Raw genomic sequence first — 20,548 nt, forward strand, 5'->3', positions numbered from 1 at the left:
ATGGATGGATGGATGGATGGATGGATGGATGTCCAAAGACACTTGAGTCAAGACCTTTTGTGCAATTTTCAAATTTTCCCCAACTTGACAATATTTACTCTATTAAAGTAATCACATGGTATTCTGTTAACTGCAAAAACATGAGTGAAGGGAGGAAAAGGATTGGTCGAGAAAAGGCAAGTTTCAAGAACTGCAAAAAAATAAAAAATGTTTTTAAGATCAATACAATATCCATAGGATAGGATGGACAGAATATCCACTATTTCAAACATTTACCTGACTCTTTTCAAAATTACTTTAATTTAAATATACTTATTACATTTGTTCCACAAATAAGCATTGGTAAAAACATTGTTTTCACTCTCTTTAAATTTCCTGATTAACTTTTGCTATCTGGGGTTACGTAACTTCATTGTCCAGCAAAATTGCTCTTGTAAAATCAAATATTTTCTTAAATGAGAGAAGGAAGTTCTGCCAAAAGAAATGTGTGTTCATTTAATGACCAACAGGGGGGAGTATTAAATCAGGATTCTCACAACTGAAGGGCTTTCAACTGTATTTTATTTCCTTAAAAACAATCTTTTTGCTCTAGTCAGTAAAAACTACTATTCTGCAAAAAATTACAAACTTTTCGCATTTATTGTTTAAATTAACTTGTATATCTGGTTACATAATACTAGAAATCTACAGTTTCTGTGCAATTTGTTGTTTAAGCCAATAAAACAAACAAGCTTGAAGACAAAAAAAAAACCTTCTTTAATTCTTAACCAATCATTTACAGATGAAAGTAGCATTCAGTTAATTTCTTGTTACTTTTTCTCATTAACATTCCCATCTTTCAATATACAGTTCTATGATACCCCTCCATATTTTCTTCACAAACCATTGTGAATGAACAGACACTAAACTACAAATCTCCCTTCCAATAACATTTCTAGCTTTTATACAAGTTCCACTAATCAAAACCTTTCTTGACCATTCTTAAGTAATATCCACAGGCTGTGGGAATTAAACTTGTCATTCATAGCTTCATAACATGTTATCACAGATATGATTAAAAAGGGGATGTTCAAATAGGGCAGAAACCTTACCATCATAAAAGAGGCCGGCATATATCATCTTCCCTTCACAGAAACGTTCATTCCTTGTGCCTTATTTACAGTCATTCAACTTCCTGTTACAACCAAAACACAATTTAAGCAAACAAAATACACATCCTTCATCTGTATTATGCGTTTAATAACAAAAATGTACATGTATTTGCAGCATTCACACTGGACATAGAAAAACCGTGTGACACTAAAAAGCAACTGGAAGAGGAAATATTAAGTGACAAGCCGGGTATAGCTTTAGTGACAGTTAAGTCACTTGTCAAATGTGACTCGTGTGAGAAAATAGCATTTTGCTGTAGCTATTATGAGCATAGGTATTTGGCTCAACCTTAATGACCCCACCCTTTAAAAATCTTGTCTTCACTCAAGATTCAAGCCAATCTGAGGTGCTTAAAAACATCCATTTTGTTCTCACCTATAGACATGCAGACAAATTCATATTACATTCTTATGAAAATGGAACAGCAATAACATGTAAAACAAGCTTTGCTTCAGTACTTGATCAAACATATCCAGAATCCCGTCAAAATAACACATCTTCAAACATAAGGTATCTAAGAATGTTAACTGGAGGTCATTTAGTTGGCCACAGGTGTCTGTCTCTATGTGTAACCTATAGCGGGGCAATACTTTCTGCAAACAATAATTTCTCAAACTGAATTTTTTTTCCTGTATAGAAATGCCATTTTTTTTAAATACCCTTAAGTTTAAAGTTTCTGGTGATTTGTTTAATTTGAACATTACCCACCTTCATCTTATTAACAAAGCATTTTCTATATCATTAATATGCTTTCTGTTGTTCAGATTGCCCCTGGCTTCCAAACACGTGGTTGTACGCCTCCCTTGGTGGCAACAAAATGTGGTTTTGGTGCCTGAACTGGGTTGGGTTTGAGTGGAGGTAAAGATGCAAGGATGCTGAGTTCAGGAGCACTCTGAAACTGCTTTGCTGTCCGGAGTCCGGTGGTGTGTGACACTGGAGTATAAGGTGTGGGGACTGCGGGGGGCAGAGGGTGGGAAATGGGCGTAGAAGAGAATTTTGGGAGGCTTGGCAGCTTTGATGGTTGGGGTTGGGATGATAGTGTGTTTGGAGGGTTCACTGCTTCTGGAGTTGGAGCGTAAGAGGGCGGAGGTGGGGATGTCATGCCAGAATGACTCAGACGTTCTCCAAGGGTTGTAGCTGAGCGCGGTGCAATGACTTTTGGTGCCAGAGTGGGAGCTGACATGGGCGTTGGTGTGGAGAATCGCTTGATTTCATAGACACGGGCTGTTTTGAGAGGAATCTGCCGAGGTGTTGTTAATGAACTTCCCACCATTGTTGAGTAGTTACCTTGCTGGGCCTGATAAGAAGGCATAGCCGACAAATTACTAACACTGCCTCCATAGTTGAACATGGCAGAGTTTAGCTGATAAGGCTGCCGTCGCATAAAATCCAGAGCCTTGATCCCCTCTTTTTGGGAGCCCCCTTTCCCCTTGCTATCTGACTTGTTTGCATCCCTCTGAGGCCCTGTTGGAATAGAGGGGGCCATAAGTGGATTGTACCCAATAGGTGGAGGTGCACGTACATTTGGAGAGTATTTCCATTGAGAGGGAAATGAGGTTCCTTCATAGACCTGTTGTGTATTTTCAAAGCTCACATTTCTCTGGGAAGGGATTTCAGGTGGTGTGTCCACAACATACCTTCCCATGCGGCTCTGCCTTTTGGCAAACAATTGGGCCCCCTTCCCTCCTGCTTGAAGAGTCTGTGGGTTCTCATGGATTACGCGAGGTTTTGGTGCAACTGGAGGGGGAATCCTTTCTGTGTCCGCCTCCCCACTCCTCTCCTCTTCCTCACCATCATAGTCTTCTTCAGTAAATGACTGGCCATGCTTGTGTCTGCTGGATCTGTCATCCAGGTTCTGCACCATTGACAACAGCTCTGGATTGGGGGAGTTCTTTTTGGCATCTGGTATGTTGAACATAGGCTTGGGTTTTCCACCACGCCGACGAGCCTCCAGTAAGATACCAGTGCGTCCAGTAGGTGCTGCTGAAGCTACAGCTTCAGGGTTGGAGGCCACAGGCATTTGAGCCACTGGAGGTTCACAGAACTGTGGTGGTGCATGAGCTACTGGCACTTGAATCGTAGGTTCTGACACAGTTGGGTTAGTTGATCCAGGAAATTGAGAAAAAGGAGGACCAGGGATTGGACCCAGTGTTGCTTGAGGAGGCGCTGGCACTGATACTGGATTAACAATTGAAAATCTAGCCTTTTGAGCACCAGTGACAGTTGGGGAAGACTGCATTTTCTCTGCAAAGGTAGAAAGGGCTGGAGGATGAGAGGTAGCCAGGCTCTCTGGTGATTGGACCATAGAGCTTTGAGGGACAGAGTATGGTGTTGTGAGCATTGCTGGTGGATCAGGTGGTTGATAGAAACTAACTGATGGAGCAATAACGGGTTGTTCTGGGGCAGAGGAGACTTGTGGTGGTGGTGCCACAGCTGCTGATGCAGGACGTTGGGATCTTTTTGTGACTGTAGGTCGGAAGGTTACAGGGGCTGTTGCTGCTCGAATGCTGATAAAGCCAGGCGTGAAAGGGCGTGCTGTTCGGTTTAGAACGTTACTCACAGGTTGTTCAGGTTGAGGTGTTTCAGCAGGTGGTGCAGGACTTGTCAGAAATGTCACAGAGGCATTGACTGGTTTAGATGACACAGGTGGAGGGGACATTACCATACTTACTGTGCTAACTGCTGTGTAGGATAGGTCCCCGTTAATCATTCCATGTCCTTCACTAGCCACTGGAGCTTGAGTTTGAGATATTAACGGCAGTGTGGATGTTGGGCCAGGTGGCAGAACTTGCTGAAACTGAGGGTTTGGTTGAACTTGGATCTGCATTCCTTGATGCACTTGAGACATCTGAGAATGCTCCTGTGCTTGAGATTGTGGAGGAGGTTGAGGTTGAGCTATCTCCACCTTTTTGGTATGCTCAGCTACCCTTTTTCTCTGCTGCTCAAACAACTGTGCACCCTTGCCCACAGTGTCACTTAAACCAGGACTCGTAGCATCCCCTACTTCATTCCCACGTCCTTCTGTGCCTGCTGTAGCTCTCTTCTCCAGCTTATCCAAGTAATCGCTATCCCAGGTTGGGTCTGGAACAGCCGAGAAGCCTTCTTCATCAAATTCTGATTCACTTCCCTGAAAAACTCCATCTTCCTCTTGTGAGTCCTGACACTTGTCCTCATCAACACTACCAAAGCTAGTAAGAGTGTACTTCTTAGAGCGTTGTCTTCTTTTCTTGAACATCAGCACCCCCTTGGAATGAGGGTTTGGGGCATCTGTTAACAGAGATGCAATAGTTCGGCACTTGCTCTTGGCTTCCTTTACATGTTTGTCTTGAAGTGTGTCTCCACGGTTCAGTTCTGCAGACAGAAAAAGATGTAAGCATTAGAAATTTATTCCTGAGTATAACATGAGTAGGTTTAGAGCCTCTTGAAAAAATTAAGGTGAGTAAATAACCTATTTTATAATGATAAGTTTAATCCATGAAATTACATTGACATGCATGGTTAAAATTCTCTGAGAAGCTTAAGAAAAGTGATGCTACATAGTCTTGCTTTAAATACATCCAACATATTTCTTATTTTGTTACAGTTTTGACTTTATCACGAAGAAAAAATGCTAGTTGGTGGGAGTTGTTAATGTTGTCATGATGAAATCCTAGAGAAGGATGCTAGATTGTTCTACAGTGATTTAATTGATTTTTTTATCTTCTGTCAATACTTCGTTAAAAAAACATTTACGTGAAATATTACCAAACATTTATCTTCTTTTGATATTTTATTCACAAAGACAATGCTTAACTGTTTTTAAAGTAACTAATAACTTAAGTGACTAACCACATTTTCAAGCTCAGTGCAGCATCCTTATAGCTTGTTCACCTTCCATCAGGAAGACAAAAGGCACATCTATATTTGGTATGAGCCTCAATTAATGTAATAAGGAGTGTTAAGAAACAAATTATGTGAATCAGAAAGAAGACTGAGCAAAAAGAGAAATATATATTTTTTCCATTTAGTTCACAGTGCAGCGTAAAAGTCCAAAAATAATGCATTGCCAATTGACTCCTATAAGCAGCTCCATTGCTCACTGTTTAATCACAGCATTATTTTTATGAACATCTACAGTAAGCATCATAAGGATGTATACTTTCCAAGTAGATGTTTCCATTTCCAGAAAGCCTTGTTAAAATTTAGTAGCAAGAAATCTTATTCAGAGATTGAAAGTATAATGAGTTTGGTCGTGAAATTTTGGAGCCTAAATTTAAAAAGTTGGTCTTTGGTAGTCTTTATAAAATATTTCAGAACAGTGTCTTGTATTTTGTGATTGCAACAGTATTCATTTATTTCTCTTGTGATTATGGTGCAGCCAAGATGTTGTTAAAGTGAAGATTCTGATATCCCTGTCATAAATACTCAAAATAAATCAGTGTTGTGCTAAGCACTGTCCTTTTCAGGAACCAGGTCATGAGTGGTACTTACTGGCTTGTTTGGCCTTTTCCATGTATGTTGTTGTCAGTTCCTCATCAATGGGTTTATCCACAGGACCCACCATGGGCACAAGTTGGTTGCGGGAGCCAAGCAATAGAGCTTCCTTTGCTTTCTCAGGGGATACCAGTGGCACATTGGCCCGCTCTAAAAAACCACTGTCTTCTTCTTGTACTGCATCTCGTGGCCCTTGGTCATCTGCTGAGGAGATGATGGAGGAAGTCTCAGTCGATGTCTGGGAGGACCACATTCCTGGACCAGGAGGTTTGTAAATGACCTCCTTTCTTGCAACCCCTGGTAGACCCCCTCCTCCTTCTCTGTTTCTATCTAAAATGCGTGGCAAAATTTGCGCATCAGGAGCACTGTCATAGCCGCTCATCTCTGATGTCTCCCCGCCCTCAGGAGATGCGCGCCCTGCTGGTTTTCCAGGATTGGAATTGCTAGGACTCCTTCTTTTCTGGCGTCGCTGCCTCTCATAACCAGCAACATCTGCATCACTGTCTGTCTCTCCATAATAGGCCTCACTCCCAGGCGGCGATGTCAAGCCACTGGTCAGGGAGGAGCGACTGCGGTGTACCTCACGGACAGGTGCATGGTGGGTTTGGGTTGGTGATATTGCCTTCAGGACTGCTCGATACTCCTTGTCAATACGAGGAGATGGTGCTCGGGCAACAAGCACTATAGAATGAAAAGCAGCTGGTGCCCTGAAGAAAGTTAAAGAATTTAGAGTTTTGACATTAGAACTTGACATGTCATTCTCTAAAGCAGCAAAACCAAAAGCATTATCTCAAAATTATTGTTGTTTATGTGTCAAAGCAAAACAATTTTTTCTGTGCCTCTGACCTTTTAACACGGATATCTAATATCCCAGGAGAGCTATCTATAAGGTTCATGGCCTGGGCATGGGATAGCAATCCACATGGTTGATCATTGATGGATACCAGTTCGTCAGCCTCGCGCAGTCCAGCCCTGCATGCTTTGCTGCGTTTTCGTACCTGGAAAGAAAAAAAGTTTCCCTTGTTGTTAGTCGTGGTGGGTTATTAAAAAAATCCACTTTTTGACTGATGAGAGACAACTGTGTTCTTTCTAGGGATTTAAGGACAAACATATTTTGAGTTTTTTGACATTTTTAATATTTTATTAATTCATTTTGAAAGTTTAGTGATTCAAAATTTGAATTTTGTCACATTCACCATAGCCTTAACAAATCAACATTTAGTTTCCACAGCTTTGGAATTTGTTTATCTTTTGGAACCACATAGATGAAAATCATAAGCCTGAAAGAGCTTCACAGCTGCCCAGTCTTTGGCATAATGATTTTATCTTGATGTGTACATTTAATTTTACAGCTCAAACACTTTGGTGTTACACACTTTAACAGGTACATACTGTAATAACTTGTGACCATTTTCTATGATTAGCTATATGTGCCCAAGATCTTTTAGGACTTTGGCAAGTCTGTTTAAAGACTGGCAAAATAATTTGTTGTCAATTTGGGCTCTGGAAGTTTTTAAAGACCAAACTGCAGCCCTAATTGCTCTGCATACAGTAGGTTTTGCATGAAACTGCAATATATGTCGGAGTTAAGAACTTGTTGCATGAGTTGCCTTTACTAGTTATCCTTTCAGCTATTCTGGTTTGCCTGTAATGAAATCCCATGTCCCCATTTAACTAAGCCTTTGAAAGCGGCCTGTGGTTGCTTGTGACACAGGATGTCAAGTTATGTGTTCAGTCAGTCACCCCGTGGTTGCAAATCAAAACTGTTATAATGTCTTTACATGCTTGCTCACATACAGGGCATGGACTGATGCAGAAATAAATCACTGAAGTCACATAAATATACTTAAAACAATCACATGAAAGCTTGCAGGCAGAAAGTTAGACTTCTGTTCTACAAGATACCCCCAACTGCTCCTTCAGTAAGAAATTGACTTGATTTAACAAATCCTCTTTAGCATGAAGACAGAAACGGTGACCAGTGGTCAACTTGCATTGCACAGGTAAAAATTTTATTATCATTAAATGAACAGCACTGCAATGCTAAATATTGTTTGTTAATCATTCTTCTATGAGCAGCTGTGTATTGATTTTTCAGATAAAAACGCGAGATAAACACCAATCTTTAAGCCTTCAACTGCCTGTTCAGAAAATTGCAGTGCCTTGAGTGCATTACTCACTCAAGGCACTAAGAAAGGTTAAAAAAAATTAATTGAATTTATTTATTCGGTTTACTTTTCAAACAATTAAAAATGTTTACATTTTACTTGTGCTCTCCATTCTTTGACCATCCATTACCATTTTTTTTTTTTTTGCTCGGGGTCACAGGGATTGTGGAGTCTCCATCCTGCCATTGGGTAAAGGCGCTTTGGACAGGCCATAGATATAGAGAGCTACCCACTGAGAAAGGAACCTAAACTTTCCAATTAACCTCTCAGGCATTTCTTTTGGGAATGCGGGTGAAAGCTGGAGTTGACATGCATGTAAAGCTAGGTCCTTCAAAGTCCACAGAAATACACCAACCAGAACTCTAACAAATGTATTTTGCACTGCATTGTCCCACTCTTTTTAAAAGAAACTTGAAGACATATTTTGACAAAATTTTAGAAGAAAAAGTGGTCAAAGTTTTGTCTCATTCTTACAGAAGACCGGTATAACCAGGCTTGCATGTGATTTTAACATAATTTCATTACAAGATCTTTTTTTTCTGAGATTCTGCCTAATCATATAAAAGCAAGCTTACTGTGAGGCAGCACACAATGATTGTTGTGGATTTGTTTGGGCATCAAACAAAAATTCTTCTGGATTGCAAAGCCAGAATAAAACTATTAGATTCATAAAAAATAAATAAAATTGATTATTTGAATCAAATTATTATTTACTTAGAAAATGCAGTATTATATTTTTCTTATGAATGAATCCTTTATCTTTTAAAGTATTTTTTGTATTTTCTTCTAACAAACTAAATAGCTTCTCTATGAGTTTTATTACAAAAATGTAAATTTTGTCTAACAGTGTTCAGTTTAAATCACATACAAATTGTTTTTCTAACCAAATAAAGTTGATTTTGGAGCTAGGATTTTCAAAAACAACTTGATATTTGTTGAAATTGTGTTGAATCAAACCAGATGCATTTCTGAATTTTTGAATTGAAATCATGGTTCATTAATTTGTCCTTGATACCCAGCTCTAATCTTTATGACACTAGAGGGTCAAATCAAAAAAGAATTCCAAAAACTAATGGTGCTATCTAAATGTGGGGTTCCTCTTGTCACTATGAAATACCCTTGTCATTAAAAGGTACACAACTTTAACAGGTTTAACAACATGCATGCAAACAAAGAAAATAAAAGAGTGTGAGTATGAGTTATGGGTTGGTTTACTGAAACCCGAAGTGATCTTTATGGATTTTTTGTGTGAAAAAAATCATCTAAAATTAGATATATTTTGACATTCATCACCAACTAACTAGACATCAAGCTTCAAGTTCATCTAATCAATCATCAGTAAACCTTAAATATGTTTCTCTCTCTGGATTATGACTCACATGCAGGCCTTCAACTAACTTGAACAGCAGCCACTATTACGTCTCAGTTATGTTCACAGCGCCTTACATTTCCACTTAATATATCTCAGCTAATGTTTCGTTCCTTAAAATGAAGCAGTTGATTCTAAAACAGTTTTTTGTTTCCCTCTGATCACCTATGATTCTATTCAGTATTGGCTTCTGTCCCATGAAAGAAATATTTACCTTAGCCACCTGGAGTGGCTTCTGATGTTCCACCCCTCCCTGGAGACGAAATCCCCATGGCGCTCCACCAGACAGTGTAATGACGACTTCCTCTGCAACCATTCTTCTTTGTAGGTCGTCTTTTTTTTCTTGCTTGTTTTCTGTAGTTTTATTTGAGCTGAGGGTTCACCCCTCAGTGCATTGTCTCCATGATCAGCAGTCAGGGCACCTCACAGAGCTCTGACCTGCTCTCAGCCTTCTACGCTGTCCGGGCTCAGTCTTCCATCTGAGCTCCCAGTCCAGTCCTCACATCTGCACAAACACATGCACACACACGCCCCCACTGTCCTGCCACCCGTGCCCAGAGCAGGACGGCCATCACAGCCAAAAGAAAAAGCGAGGGAAAGAGTAATATTAAGGTACAGAGGGAGGGGAGCTCTGTGTCAGCTTACACTGAGGAATGTCTGCCCCAAACGGGCAAGAGGAAGGTCCAGCTGAACACTTGTCCCGTCACTCAGCTACATGTCACTGGGTTGCTGATAGCTCCTCCAAAAATAGGTCACTACCATCATCTTTATGGCTTTGCTTGCTCTTCTGCAAACCAATGCAGGGTTAGCATTTAGAACATCCTCACTGCAGTATTTCACATTTGACATTAAAGAAGTAACAGTTGTTGCTGCAAAGAAATTCCATGTATTTACGTAAGATCACTTGTTGAAGTCCACTGAAAGTTGCTGATAGAAATGACATTAGGGACAACAAAAAGACTGATTTTAGCAATGGTTGATCCTGCAAACCGCCCTGGATATCATGACATTCTAGACTTTGCCATAGGGCCTTCTGTGTAAAACTGATGCATTCTTTCGAGAACTACAGTCCACTTTGTTGGCCATTGCAATATTTAAAAATAAAGTCAAAGCTGCTACTAAATCTCAAAGAAGATACTGATTGAAGGAAAGGATCAGACAAGCTAGAAAAAAAAAACAATTTATAAGGTCAAAAGTAAGTACACTATTATTTGTGCACTCAGTGCTAGAATGCCCCAACTGACATTAAAATGCAGGCAAGTGCAATTCTTATATTTATTTGTCAAGTGAATAAAACGTGATAGTATATGTTTTCTTTTTTTTTTTTTGGCATTTTTTAGTAATCTTGGATTAACGTTCTTCACCCATGTCCTCTCCTAGACTTCTACTTGAGTTAAAAATTAAAGAGCAGTATAATATGAAAACTCCAAATCATAAAAAGTGTCAGTCTCAAGTAAATTGTCTTTTCACTTTAGTAAATGACAGACCTTTAAAGCTTTTTGTTATGGCCACACTGCTATTATCAAGGCTGCAGGAGGGTAGCGATGATAGCTGTGCGCTTTGGCAGCTTTGCTCTGCAGCTGTCTCTGGAACTCATGATAGCTGAGATCAGTCTTCAGTCAGACACCTTGAAAAAAAAATCTTTCTCTTTCTGAGGATGATGATATATAAACAGATTGTTTAAAATAGACAAACACAGAGTAAATTTTTATTTATTTAATGTAAAATCGCACTGGGACACTAAAAAATAATTCTCTAATCAAACATGCACTATCCCTTTTAAAAAATTACTCCCCCTAGTGTTTAAAATTAGTCTGATTTTTAACCTTCAGTGACTTTCACGTTGTTCTTCTTTTCTTGAATATTTTATTTCTTACAGGCAGACAAAACTGTCTTTAAAAATAAAAACTTTTCTTTTCACTAGGTAGCAGCGAGGTGAAGTAAAGGGGTGCAATGTGCATTTCAAAAAATCCTGTGGATTGTTGCCCTAATTTAGGAAATTAAAAGGGAGTTTTTCCTTCAAACTAGAAACTCGAAAGGCAGGAATACTATTTTGTCCTTTTAGCTTTTCTCCTATTAAGTAGTTAATATGTGAATATTTCTTCCTTTAAAGTTTTCTAATAAACAACATTACTGTAAGTCTAATTTCTCCTTAAAATTCCTGCTCTCCTCCGCTCTGCATACTTAGAGAAAAGGTTTTGGAGCAATGTGTTGAGTATTTTTAGTCATATGTCGTGACATCTGTGTCAGTGAGTTGACTATTGTTAATCTACCCTGAATATCACAGTCCAAAATTTTTTACTAATCTTCTAAACCTGCTTACCCATAGCAAAGCAAAACTGAAGATGAGATCTCGTTTCTGTCACATTTACGTCTCCTAGACATAAATGAGAACTGTTTGAGACTAAATTGCTTTTCTCATTCTTCTCAAACATTTCTCCTGAGAAATAAGTCTCACAGTGAGCACTGTTTGAGATCTCAAAATTCTCTCACAACTGTCTCTTCTCCAGATCTCAATTGAGAGAAAAATGAGCCATATTATGTTGCGCTCAAGTATGTCTCAATTTGATATCCTTACTTCCAATTCCTATCTCATTTACGTCTCAGTGAAAGACATCAATGGTTCTGTCTCTCGTTGCTCAATAATTTAGATCTTGTTTTAGCCTATTTTTTTATTGTCTCAGCAAAAAGAAAAATGAGAGTAGTACAAGCCCTAAAATGAGTCTTATGATGACACCATTACAGTTCATCTCGAGAAAATAATATTTTTTATTTTATTTATGTTCAACCTAAAAAAGTTGTTTATTGCTTACATATTTATATAACTTAATTACAATTTCAAGAAAAAAAAGTTAAATCATTAAGACGGTCATGTCCTCAAAAGACATATTTTTGAAACTTTTTAAAAAACATGAAATTTCAAGACAACGTTGCAGTGTCGATTTAAAAAACTTTTTTTTTGACTGCTTAGATAAACATAAATGAACAAGAATGTATGTTGGGTTAATGATGCTAGGTTTAGTTAAACACAAACACACGCATGCACTGGCACACATGCATGCACGCACAAGTGCATATACGCACACTTATATGTTGGTGGGTATAAAACATTTAACACATTGATGTCTGAACTAAATAAAGGACATTTGGGATCATATTTGGATCACCTTAAAGTGAACAAAAAATAGATTTTACATTTGAAACAAACAAATAAAATACACAAATAAAAATAATCAAATAAATAAATCAACTTTAGGGTGGTACAGATTTATGGGGTTCAGTTTGAGTTAATTTATCTTTGTCTTTAACAATCCCCCTTCATGCAGCCTTACAAGCTGAAAATATTTTCTGTTTTCTTGATTTTAGTCTGCATCATATTGAACAAACAGAAGCCTGGAGTAACCCGATTTGAATTTTAAACTGTATCACAGCCTCACTTGACACAGATTTCTGATTGGTTGATCACAGTGGGAGGGAAAAGTCTGTGGTTGACGTCACCAACGGGCCGGAATCTGCAAGCGGGAGAAGTGCAGAGAACGAGAGACTTCTGACGAGCGCTTGTCGTATTTTTTCTGCGTTTTAACAATCCGTGGGATGAATCTCCAACATTTTTTTTGCTTGTCTGGAAAAGATTCAAGTAAAATGTTTGAAGTTTGCACGGTAAGTTTGCGATTTCTTTCCTCCAACTCTGAACTCAGTTGAATGCTAAAGATGTTTTAAGCTAGCTCCGCCAGTAATGCAGACGTCTGGGCTACTCGCGGTGGCTTTGGCTGTATAAGTAATTATTACATTTTACAAAGGTTTACTTGTGCTTTTTGTAATAAAAAATAGAGACATTGAAGAGTTATTTGCAGTGCAGAGTTTACAGAATGAGTCTCGATATTTTTCCAAACGCGTGAGTGCTCAGTAACTGTTGGAAGACATTTTGCTCTTCAGTTAAGGGTCTGCAGGGTTCATCCCATTCAGTGTGACGACACTACAAACCATTTCCATTATTGCTAACTTCAAAATGTGCAGTTTCACTGTATGTTCAATTTTTACGCTGTAAAATGCTTTTATCTTGTTTAAAAGATCATCTTGCAGACGTTTGGCCTGTCATGTCATCTTTTGAAACTGGTTATGGACATGTGTTTAAATAAAGTCATCATTAACTGCTCACATGTCTAGAAAGCATAATCTGAAAATTTAAGTATGTACTGTATAGGAAAACATGTTCTCAGCCCTCTGTGGTGGAGATGTTTAGAGAGCACAGATGTAGCCAAGCCAACAAATGTCAACACTGATATGTACGAGGATTTTAGTGAATCATAAATCATATTTAAAAACCTTTCCAGATCTTACTTTGTGCTGTATAAAATGTGTGTACATCATGTTTTTTTTCCCCTCTCTGATTCAAGGTGATCTAAATTCTACACGTGAAAATGAGTGAATCAGAACCCATGTTCCTCCACACTGCCATTATGGAGGTCCTACCAGAGCCACAAAAGACATCCTGGAAGAACACTTGCAGTCCATTGGAATAAATGGAGTTGTATGAGGATCTACGATTCATAGAAGAGGCTGACTTGCTGCCAGCTTTGAGACCTCTTCAAGCCCGGAAACGTCTTGCTCTCTGGAAATTGAAATGTGAGTCTCAAACATTACAAATGAGTTTTTGTAATGCACAGAAGTGGATATGAATATGAATGGGTAACACACTGACAGTACAGTGTAAACTTAATACACTTATACTGTTTGTTTGTTTTTTGTTGCAGACCAAACGCCAGAGAACAGCACATCGTCATCTGTTGAGACCTCACCAACACAATCACCATCACTTTTGTTATTGTCACCGAGGAGTTTGTCATCCACATCTTCCAGAAGCCAAGGACTGTACATACATTGACTGGGAGGACAGCTTTGAAATTCCATGGAGTAAGTTTTCTGAGGAATTTGTGCAGTCTTTGGAGAGTCTTTGGAAAGAGACCTGGCCCAAGACAAGGAAGGAAATGGTTTGCACTCTTGTTGCAGAAATGATGAAAGCAAGACGTTTTTCCAAACTCTAAAAGGCTGCAGATGATGCGGGGAGAGCAGAGTGGCTGCTCAGAAGAGATGAGATGTTAAAGAGATGCGCTTTCTTCTGCTCTGCTACTTTAATGAGGAGGATGCCATGTTCTTGTAGAAGATGCAGACGAGGTCCAACTGCAGCAGGTGCCGTTGACTCCAACTGTTATTTATGTGGTAAGTAAAGTTTCAAATGCTAAATTATTCTAAAGGTTTTGTCTTTGTACACTGTACATGAGTGACATGTTTACTTTATCCATTGTTCTGTCTTTAGGACAGTCTTGCTTTTCCCCAAGGAGGTTCATGCTGAGTTGGAACTGCTCCATTGTACACAACAACATTGCAGCTCTGTGCCTGATGTTCAGAAGCTACTTCTGCTTTAACAGTCATTATCCAACTGAGCTGGCTTCAACCCTGGAGTTTCTGCAAAGGTACATATTTATGAGTGCTGTCATGCGATTCATTTTTGGGTGTGGTTAGTTAATCATGACCTGCAGTTAATTATTCTAATTAATCTTTTATTAATCTAACTCTGGGCTGCTCATCCCTGGTCCTTGAGATCTACCAGCCTGCCTGTTTTCCAACTCTCCCTGAATTGCTTGCTGCTGATTACCTGGACCAGGTGTGTTCATTCAGTCAGAATGTGGAGACATCTGGTTGAGCTGATCAACAGCTAGCAGGGCTTGGAGATCTGGAAAACAGGCAGGGTGGTAGATCCCAAGGACCAGGAATGAGCAGCCCTGGCTAACCTAAAATTTAGCTTTGAAAATCCTTATTTTGGGGTAATTTGATTTAAATAGCAAGATTGTGTCACAGTAAAAGAAATAAAATACAATTTAAAGGGTGGCTTTATGAAGTTTTCTAAGTATAACAGACTTTTTTCCAATCTTTACTTTTGTAACACTAAGGGATAATTCTTCAGTCTCAAACAGAACAAAGACCTAAGCCAAAGTGCTCTCATTTAAAAAACTAATGGAAATATTCTGAACAATCCAAAAAATATTGACCACAAAATTCTTAATCATAGCATAATATATATTCGTTGAAATATCTTATTCCACAGTTTGCTGTCTGACACTATCAGCCCTCAGCGTCCCAATTAAGACATGGGTATTATTTTTCCCTTGTTAAGAGCCAACCATGCAAAATGAGACTTGATCATTTCTTAAATGTTTGATCTGGACTGTATCATGAAAAATGAAATGAAACAGATTTGAACCTTATTTGTTAAATAGTTAATGCCCATAGTATGCTGCATTTCAATTATTTTAACTGAAACAGATGTCCTCTCTAGCGACGTGTGGCTGCTTTAAGGGATGACAGAAACGTAATCTTATGGTAGCATTATGCAGCTGCTTTTATAAAACTACAGTTTGCTTCTAGCTTGAAGTGTTATCTTTGTTTGTTATGTGCGGTCTATTATCAATTTACTCATGCCAGATTTTAATGTTCTTGTCTTACAGCTGATGTCCTAAGATGTGCCACTCTACCTGGTTGGGAACAAATTGAAGAGGCCAAGCTCAAGAAAGCCTTTGTCAGCAAATGTAGGGCAGAGCAGGTTCTAAGGCTACTGCTATGATCTACAGTATGCGGACTGGTTTCTCTTCCATCTTTTTTCTTATTTTTAATCTTAATTTGGTTCTCAAGTTGGTTCATGGATTTGATAGTCTGCAAGTTTCAGAGAATGTTTTTATGTTTATGTTTTTATAATGTTTTTTTTTTCAGTGTCTTGTTTAAAATCTGGAAGTATTCATGACCAGCGTGTCAACCAGATGGAGTACGCCACAGTTCATGTACTTAATGCATTTAATATTTTAAAAAATGTGTAATACTGCTACCACAATTCAAATGCTGTACTGATGATGGTGCTGCCCAAATAAAGTGTAAAGCATTTACATTTCTAGTATTGTTTTTACTGTTACTGTATATCAGTGGTCTCCCATCCTGGTCCTTGAAGGTCACTGTTCTGGATGTTTTAGCTGTTTTCCTGCTCCAACAGATCTGCTGCAGTGGTTGAATTGCCTCCTCAAGTTCTGCAGGAGGTGGTTAATCACCTGTTGATTCACATCTGGGGAGCAAAGAAACATCTAAACCCTACTGGATGGTGGCCCTTGAGGACCAGGATTGGTGACCACTGCTATAAAAATAAATGATCTTTTCTTTCTCAAATACATCTCAAATATCATTCTCATTAACGGCTTTGGTTAGACATTCAAGAGAAATGATTAAGACATGAAAGAGACATCAGACAGACAACGATGAGATCTCTTTTAGGACTCATTCTTCTCAGATTTGTCTCATGAGCGTCTTAGGTTCGTCTCTCCCACTTCTCATTTATTGCTCTAACAGTTGTCTCAACTCAACCTCATTTGTCTCAGTGATGTCTTTTCTCATTATAGCTTAACTCTTGCTCCTAAGGGACCCTTAGGAGCAAGAGTTAAGAAGCAAATGATCACAGAATGATACGAATATGAGACGCTCAAACTGATCTCAAGAGACGAGATCAAGCAACATATGAGCAACAGATTTTTCCTATGGGTAGTCCTGAGCAGAGACTGTAGGAGGAAGCCAGAAAATAACCCACACATGCACAGGAAGAATTTACAAACTTCATACAGATTAGACCCATTCAGGGTTTGAACCAGGATCTTCTTAATGTAAGACAATGGTGAATCACCAAGGACTGTTCTTCAGGAAAAAACTCAGAAAACTTTGCAACTTCTGTGCCGTTCTAGTTTCCAGTGCAGGCACGTGCACACATATAGGGCCCTAGGGGTGCTTGAGCACCTGCCCTTTTTGCCTTGTATTGAAAAGCGTCCCACTGGCCTTTTTTATTTTATTTTATTTGTATTAGCATTAATAACCTTGTGACAGACTGGCGACCTGTCCAGGGTGTCGCCTGCCTTCGCCCACAAGTTGCCGGGATAGGCTCCGGCAGCCCCGAGACCCCGAAAGGGACTAAACGGAATAGAAAATGAATGAATGAATGAATGAATTAGCATTAATAAATTTCTGTTAAAGATTCAAGAAAAAGATTATGCTGAACCCCTCCCCTCAACATAAAACACCTGGGGAATTTTCAAAATACATGAACAGTATTTATGGCGAGTAAATAACTTCCTCACTACCAGTCTGACACAAAATGTTTCATTCTTTCTGATTAGAAACACCATCGTTAAACATTTAATAAATTAACTTGAACGTGACAAAAACCGTAGAAAAACAAAAAGCAGATGAGCGGACAATGTAGAACTTTATACACTTCTACTAACTGAAGACAATTAACAGAAAAGAAGACAACTGTGGATAATTCGCATGAACTTGGAGTGACTGATGGAGGACAGAACATGACCAAAAACACCACTGAAAAACTGATCTACATTGCAAAATCCTCAAACAAACAGTATGATAACAATAAATATGACCAGTTTCAGAACTCTGGGGATTAAAGTTGTAGGATGTCTGTATTTAAAATAGTACGACCTGTGTTAAACTTGATTCTAAAATCCTGTGTAATTCCCTGTTCTAGAGTGAATAGCAGAACCTTTAGTTATTGCATTTAAAAATAGATCCCTTCAAGTGTTTATTTAAAAGAAAAAAATTCAATAGACAGATCACAGATCCCAGGACTTTTTGAAATTCAAATTCTAAAAAAATCAAAGATTGAAATCAGATTGAAGAAAGACTGTTCTAAATCTTAGCCTACAAGCTTCTAGCATGGTCATGCAAGGCTGGCACATTCTCCACTTCTGCAAAAAGCATGAAAGTTTACTTCATTGCACTTCATTTTAATGTACAGATTTTATTGAACTGCAACTGTTCTTATTCAGTTTCATTTAGTGTCTCTTTGTAATTTTCTTTTGAGTGTTGTTAATTGCTTATTGGTTTGGACCTTTATTACTTCCAACCCCTGTATGTTTACACTAGAGTTGGAAAAGAGCTTTACAAATAAAAAATGGAGTTAAGTCAATTGTGCTTTAGATTCAATTCATTTATATGCAATTTTAAAAAAGTACCGTACTCTTCTTTTCCTTTGGACTGTATTTTTAATGGGTTTCATTTAGAATGAAAGATGCTGTAACATCAAATAATTTTTGTTAGGTTGCATGCACACCTTGTATGCACAAAATATCTTATGTTGGTGTAATGTGTTAATTTAGAGTTATTAAGCCCACATTGTGCAATTTGAAATCTATTTGCAAGGCTTGCCTTAAACTGAACTTCAACCCTGTAGTAATGCTGCACTCTATTTTCAGTTGTTGTGTTTCTACCCAAAGTGTGCAACACTTAGCCTCCGGGATTTTTTTCAGGATATTAAATAATTGATTCAGGTCCTGGGTGCTTGTGCTTCTGTTGCAGTCTAAAGTCTCTCATAGAAAAGGTCAAATGACAGACTAACTGCTTTCCTGAGAAGTATCTGATCTGTCATACACAGAAAGAAGCAGTGATGGCACTATGAAAAAGAAGCAGCTGTAACAACTGCAACAGTCTCACAATTCAGCTCAAGCCTTTACGGTTGTTTTAAACATGGTTTTATTGCACAGTACTACACTGACTGCTGTGTATCAGTCAGGACTTTCTAGCTTTGCCCTAATATTTTCATAAAACCCTCTGGTTCTTCAAACATATTGATGCTTCAATTGCAAATTTGAGTCATTTTCCTTTGCAAAAAACTGCCTCTTTAGTGAGTTTGCCCACCCCTCTCCTATATGCTGACCTTCTGATCCTACTTTCTGACACACCCCAGGCCTCCCACTGTCCTGCAAGATATGATCCCTGAGTCATCTGCTGCATGACACAGATGCGGCATTGCGCCAGGTGGCCTCTCTTATCCTCCATGTGCTGTCACCACTGAGTCAGGCACACGGACACACACCTTTAAACTCTTACAAAACAATGCTCCCGACCATCTGCCGAAAAAAATATGTTACACAACAGGTCACTGTAACCACACTCTGATTGGTCAAACTGCACTAGGAGTTAACATTTTTTTCCCTGTTGCTGTGCTGGTTGTGATGAGATTCCTTGCTGCTTACAAAATTGGAATTGAGACAACCCAAACATTTTCTTGGTATTCCTTAATGCCTACTTTTTTGCTGTTGAAGTATGTACATTTATCAGTGGCACTATAGCTCAATGTTAACCATAACCATTCACTGAGTAAATACTCACAGATATGAGGAAAAATTGCTTTTATTGTTTTATTTTGGGGACATTGTTTGCTGCTTTTTTTTAATCTGACAGTTTCAGATATAAATATGGGTCGAACTGCTAAGACGGCTCAAATAAATGTTAGCATTTTAACAGTTTAGTCTGGTAAGCATGATTGAATAAAAAAATCCTTTCAAAGACATGTGAAAGGCAGCTTAATCTTTGGAACCTGTTCATTTTAGTTTTTAACATTTGTTTCAAATAAAGATTTAATTCCAGATGTACTGCTTAATAGCTTTAATGTTTGAGTCATCTTTTTCAGTTAGCCACACATCTTAAGTTACATCCCAGTATTTTATCACAATGACTCAACCTACTCCTTGAAAAGGAGAATTTCATTTTTACATGCACTACTCTCTTGGTCCTCATGATGGCACCTTCTACTGAGTTTGTCACCACACACCAAAGCACTGAAGCCTCTGAAATACAATTCATGTTGTAGGAGCCAAACAAGCCTTTCCTGTTCAATGGAAAAAATCAAATCAGAGGGGACTGCTTTAGCGGGGAGGTTTTGTCAAGACAACTACTGCTATGCAAAGTTTACCCAAAAGTTTGTCAACATGACACAAGACAGCCAGCATCTCCTGTGAGAGCTGTGTGTAACCTGCTCCCTCTTCCTCACCACGCCTGTCCATCATGACAGTTTAAAAGAAACAGGAGCAAATTGACTTTTTGCCTGTTGAAGGATGGCTTCCAAGTATTTGGGCTATGGTTTCTGTCAGCATCACCTTCAAATCCCAGTGGAGGTGGTGATATATGTTTGATGTCTTAGAGTTCAGTATCTGTCAGAGAAGAGGTTCACATAACTTTGGACTATCTTGTCTTAGATTACTCTGTGTATGTTTTAAATTGTTTGTAGCATAAAGTAAATGATTAAGTTAGTTCAAAATGTATTCTCAAAGGAATTCATACATTTAGTATACACTTCTGTGAACATGCAAAACTATTTTTAACATACTGTTCAGAGAAAATGTTTGCTTTATAATGCAATCATGCACGCTCTGGTTATTGAAACCAGCTTGGATGCTCCAATAATTTTCCTTTTTGTCAACATCTTTTTAGAATCTTTAGTTAAATGGCAGCACCTTTTTTAAATCTATATTCCATACCAACAAAAACATTAAGTTCTCAC

At 38.5% G+C, this 20,548-nt stretch overlaps 1 protein-coding gene and 1 long non-coding RNA gene across 2 annotated transcripts; one reads left to right on the plus strand and one right to left on the minus strand.

Annotated features, from left to right (window-relative positions):
- Positions 1-543: 543 nt before the first annotated feature.
- On the minus strand, positions 544-9,832 carry synpo2la (synaptopodin 2-like a). Its single transcript, XM_011484281.4, has 4 exons — positions 9,377-9,832; positions 6,472-6,623; positions 5,623-6,332; positions 544-4,503 (listed from the first exon to the last, which is right to left on the minus strand). The coding sequence occupies exons 1-4, from the start codon at positions 9,476-9,478 to the stop codon at positions 1,913-1,915; spliced, it is 3,555 nt and encodes a 1,184-aa protein (XP_011482583.1). The 5' UTR covers positions 9,479-9,832; the 3' UTR covers positions 544-1,912.
- Positions 9,833-12,680: 2,848 nt separating this feature from the next.
- LOC111948836 (uncharacterized) lies at positions 12,681-14,382 on the plus strand. The gene is made up of 4 exons (XR_002874823.2): positions 12,681-12,822; positions 13,560-13,788; positions 13,917-14,076; positions 14,173-14,382. It is a non-coding gene; the product is annotated as an uncharacterized LOC111948836 (long non-coding RNA).
- Positions 14,383-20,548: the final 6,166 nt, after the last annotated feature.

Source organism: Oryzias latipes, chromosome 15, assembly GCF_053564925.1.
Source record: "Oryzias latipes strain Hd-rR chromosome 15, Olatipes_Hd-rR_3.1".
Lineage (NCBI taxonomy): Eukaryota > Metazoa > Chordata > Actinopteri > Beloniformes > Adrianichthyidae > Oryzias > Oryzias latipes.